At 40.1% G+C, this 5000-nt stretch overlaps 1 protein-coding gene across 1 annotated transcript in view; it reads left to right on the forward strand.

Annotated features, from left to right (window-relative positions):
- The window catches only part of LOC113829791 (transient receptor potential cation channel subfamily V member 6), a 52241-nt gene that overhangs the window by 25200 nt on the left and 22041 nt on the right, over positions 1-5000 (forward strand). The window contains exon 4 of the mRNA XM_070117478.1: positions 185-280. Coding sequence (XP_069973579.1) covers positions 185-280 — 96 coding nt within the window. The remainder of the gene's footprint in view (positions 1-184; positions 281-5000) is intronic.

Below are 5000 nucleotides of genomic sequence, written 5' to 3' on the forward strand. Positions count from 1 at the left end.
GAGAGAGAATGAGAAAGCGAAAGAGAGAAAGAATGAGAAAGCGAAAAAGAGAAATCCAAAGAAAGAGAGAGAGAATGAGAGAAAACCCTTTCTACCAACACGCCATTCTTAATAACACGAAATTCCTACAGATATGAAAGATTTTCTGCTTTCTTCTAAATGTTCCTCCATCTCCTCTTTGCAGGTGCCAGCGCTCTTCACCTTGCAATCGCCTATAGCAACAATGAACTGGTTACTATCCTCCTTGGTTGCAATTCCGACTTCGGCCAAAGAGCTATTGGTAAGAGCACTACTGCGAACGTTTGTTTTTCTCCTCTCAAAAACGTTTTTTCCTTTTTTCATAAAACGTTTTTTTTTCATATATATATATATATATATATATATATATATATATATATATATATATATATATATATATATATATATATATATAGAGAGAGAGAGAGAGAGAGAGAGAGAGAGAGAGAGAGAGAGAGAGAGAGAGAGAGAGAGAGAGAGAGAGAGAGACTTTTAAGAATTCTTTTCTTATATTGTTTCATTTTTCTCATTCTATTTTTTTTTCTATGACCCCTTTCTTTCTTTTTTATTTATATATTTTTTCATTTTTTTTTCTATTTGTGTATTTTGTTTGAAACAGTTTCCTATTTTTAACTGAACGTTATTTATGTTTCCTTCCATTTTTTTTTTTTATCCAATGGATTCCTTTGTAGGTTATGTTATTTTTTTACCTATTTTTTCCCCCGTAAAATGTTTTTATTTCTATTTTCCTGTAAAAAGCATTTACATGTCTTTTTCCATGAGCGTTTATTCCCATATACGTCGTTTTTTTGTTTGTTTTTTTTATTCTTTTTTTCTATACTATCGACATTTATTTTTTCTTCCATATTCCCTTATCCGTATGAGTTGAATCTTTTGCTTTTCTCTATTAATACTTCCCACATTTTGGTATTCGTTATTTAATTTCTAAATTAGTTTTGGGAAAGTGATTTGTGTATTTCTACTGTGTCTGTTTCTCTGGTTTTATTCTCTCTTTGTTTTCCATTTATTTATTGTTTTTTTATTTTATTTTTCTGTTTCATTTCTCTCTCATTTCTCCTTTTCTTTATTTTCTATTTTCATACGTGGTTGTTTCTTCTCTTATCTCTTTGACTCCCCTCTTTCTCTATTCTCCTAATCTCTCTCTCTCTCTCTCTCTCTCTCTCTCTCTCTCTCTCTCTCTCTCTCTCTCTCTCTCTCTCTCTCTCTCTCTCTCTCTCTCTCTCTCTCTCTCTCTCTCTCTCTCTTTCTATCGCTCCCTATCTTTCTTTTCCTCTTTCCCTCTGTCTCTCTTCCTTCCTACCTCTCATCTCTTTCTATTCTGTCCACCTCTCTCTTTCTTTCTTTCTCTCTCTCTCTCTCTCTCTCTCTCTCTCTCTCTCTCTCTCTCTCTTCTCTCTCTCTCTCTCTCTCTCTCTCTTTCTCTTTCTCTTTTTCTCTCTCTCTCTCTTTCTTTCCCTCTTTCCCTCTCTCTCTCTCTCTCTCTTTTTTTCTCTCATATCTTCCTCTCCCTCCCTCCCCCCCTCTCTCTCTCTTTCTCTCTCTCTCTCTCTCTCTCTCTCTCTCTCTCTCTCTCTCTCTCTCTCTCTCTCTCTCTCTCTCTCTCTCTCTCTCTCTCTCTCTCTATCTATCTGTCTGTTTTTCTTTCTCTCTCTCTGTCTCTGTCTCTGTCTCTCTCTCTCTTTGTTTTTTTTTTTTTCTTTCTCTCTCTTCCTCGAACTCTCTCTATAGACCCACATTACCATAATTGGATATGATTTCTCAATGCTATACTTTAAGAATTCGAGAAAGATCAGAAATAAGATGAGATTTTGCAACCATCATTATATCTATCCTGTTTTTTTATAGCCATGTCGCCAGGGCTAATGATGTGTATGGTTTTTAAGATATAATATAAAAACTGTAACAACCGGTGTGTTTGTAAGATATAATATAAGAAGTGTAACAACCAGTGTGTTTGTAAGATATAATATAAGAAGTGTATTTCGGTGTATTCTGTTTTCATAATGTTTTTTTTTCTTTTTTTTCCTTTTTCGTTTTCGTAAAGGATAATTTTTTTTCTCATTTTCATAATCATATTCTGAGTGATGCCAGAGATGTTGGTGGTATTTTGCATAACAATTTTGAACAAAAAAAAAAAAAAAACAGATAGAAAAAGGAAAAGGTCATATACACAAAAAGAGAGAGAGAGAGAGAGAGAGAGAGAAGAGAGAAGAAGAAGAAAGAAAAAAGAAAAGAGAAGAGAGAGAGAGAAGGAAGAAGAAGAAGGGAAGAAGAGAGAAGAAGAGAGATATAAAGAGAAGAGAAAGAAAGAAGAAAGAAGAGAAGAAGAGAGAGAAAGAAGAAAACAAATAACTAAATAGATAGACAGTACGGACGAGAGAGCGAAAGGGCAAACGTTCTCTTTACATAAAAGTGTTGATATGGGAGGGGCTATGGGGGGGATAGATGTAAAAATGAGGACATATGTTCTCTCTCTCTCTCTCTCTCTCTCTCTCTCTCTCTCTCTCTCTCTCTCTCTCTCTCTCTCTCTCTCTACGTAATGTGGCTCTAAATCAAGCTATATGTAATGTAACAATGAGGGGGAGGGGGGGGTGTATGATGTGGAGATAGACACTCTTTTGAAGTGTGTAGGCTTAACGCAAAGAGGAGGAGAGAAGGAGAGGAGGAGAGAAGGAGAGAATGAGGGAAGGAGGAGGAGGAGAGAAGGAGAAGAGGAGAATGAGAGAAGGAGAGGAGGAGGGGAAGCAGGGAATGGGAGGAGGGAGAGGAAGGAGAGAAGGAGGGAGAGGGAGAAGGAGGGGGAACAGAAGAGGAGGAAGAGGAAGAAGGAGGGGGAGGAGAGAAAGGAGGGAAGGAAGAAGGAGGGTTGGGGAGGGGAGAGAAGGAGGGAGAGGGAAAAGGAGGAAGGAAGTGAGGAGAGAAGGAGGGAGAAAAGGAGGAGAGAAAAAAGAATAGAGAAGAAAGGAGGGAAAAAGATGTGAATAAAGAGGAAGGGAGGATAGGAACAGGGAGAGGGAGAAGAAGAGGGAAAGAGAGAATAAAAGGATAAAAGTGAAGAAACAGCGAAAGAAGGAGACATGAAGAGGAGTAAGAGAGAGAGAAAGAAAGAGCAAAGCAAAGCGATTCTTACATAAACTCGCAGATTCCTAAGATAACAGGCTCTACGTCATTCCACAAGCCTTCGGAATCTCGGAAAATCTGGAATTCGTAGTAAAGAAGGATTTTGAGCTTAAGGTTTTTTTTTTGTTTTTCTTGTTGTTCTTGTTCTTCTTCTTCTCTCTCTCTCTCTCTCTTTTTTCTTTTTTTTTTTTTTGAACACATCCTCGAATGAATTCAAAAATGTTTTTATTTTGTTTTTCTTCATCTTGTTGTTGTTGTTCTCTCTCTCTCTCTCTCTCTCTCTCTCTCTCTCTCTCTCTCTCTCTCTCTCTCTCTCTCTCTCTCTCTCTCTCTCTCTCTCTCTCTCTCTCTCTCTCTCTCTCTCTCTCTCTCTCTCTCTCTCTCTCTCTCTCTCTCTCTCTCTCTCTCTCTCTCTCTCTCTCTCTCTCTCTCTCTCTCTCTCTCTCTCTCTCTCTCTCTCTCTCTCTCTCTCTCTCTCTCTCTCTCTCTCTCTCTCTCTCTCTCTCTCTCTCTCTCTCTCTCTCTCTCTCTCTCTCTCTCTCTCTCTCTCTCTCTCTCTCTCTCTCTCTCTCTCTCTCTCTCTCTCTCTCTCTCTCTCTCTCTCTCTCTCTCTCTCTCTCTCTCTCTCTCTCTCTCTCTCTCTCTCTCTCTCTCTCTCTCTCTCTCTCTCTCTCTCTCTCTCTCTCTCTCTCTCTCTCTCTCTCTCTCTCTCTCTCTCTCTCTCTCTCTCTCTCTCTCTCTCTCTCTCTCTCTCTCTCTCTCTCTCTCTCTCTCTCTCTCTCTCTCTCTCTCTCTCTCTCTCTCTCTCTCTCTCTCTCTCTCTCTCTCTCTCTCTCTCTCTCTCTCTCTCTCTCTCTCTCTCTCTCTCTCTCTCTCTCTCTCTCTCTCTCTCTCTCTCTCTCTCTCTCTCTCTCTCTCTCTCTCTCTCTCTCTCACTCTCTCTCTCTCTCTCTCTCTCTCTCTCTCTCTCTCTCTCTCTATCTCTCTCTCTCTCTCTCTCTCTCTCCCTCTTTCTCTCTCTCTCTCCCTCTCTCTCTTATCCTTTCTCTCTCTCTCTGTCTCCCTCGAAAGAATTCATAAATGTTTGTGACAGGACAAAATGTCGTTCTCAATCCTGAGGATATTGAGCTTACGTTTATTTATTTTTCTTCTTCTTCTTCTTCTTCTCTCTCTCTCTCTCGCTCTCTTTCTTTCTCTCTCTTTCCCCCATGCCTCTCTCTCTCTCTCTCACTCTCTCTCTCTGTCTCCCTCTTTCTCTCACTCTGTCCTATCTATCTCTTTCCCTCCCTCCCTCCCTCTCTCTTTCTCTCTCTCTCTCTCTCTCTCTCTCTCTCTCTCTCTCTCTCTCTCTCTCTCTCTCTCTCTCTCTCTCTCTCTCTCTCTCTCTCTCTCTCTCTCTCTATCTATCTCTCTCTCTCTCTCCCCCTCTCTCTCTCTCTCTCTCCCCCCCTCTCTCTCTCTCTCTCTCTCTCTCTCTCTCTCTCTCTCTCTCTCTCTCTCTCTCTCTCTCTCTCTCTCTCTCTCTCTCTCTCTCTCTCTCTCTCTCTCCTCTCTCTCTCTCTCTCTCTCTCTCTCTCTCTCTCTCTCTCTCTCTCTCTCTCTCTCTCTCTCTCTCTCTCTCTCTCTCTCTCTCTCTCTCTCTCTCTCTCTCTCTCTCTCTCTCTCTCTTTCTCTCTCTCTTTTCTCTTTTTTTTTTGAACGAACGAATTCATAAATGTTTGTGACAGGTTCTCGACCCTGAGGATGATGCATGTCAAGGTATTCACGGAGATAAAAAAAAAAAAAAAAAGATGAGAATTCGTATTAAAGAAAAGAAAAAAAAAATGCGAGGGTTATTATAA

The sequence above is a fragment of the Penaeus vannamei genome, chromosome 40 (genome assembly GCF_042767895.1).
Source record: "Penaeus vannamei isolate JL-2024 chromosome 40, ASM4276789v1, whole genome shotgun sequence".
Taxonomy (NCBI): domain Eukaryota; kingdom Metazoa; phylum Arthropoda; class Malacostraca; order Decapoda; family Penaeidae; genus Penaeus; species Penaeus vannamei.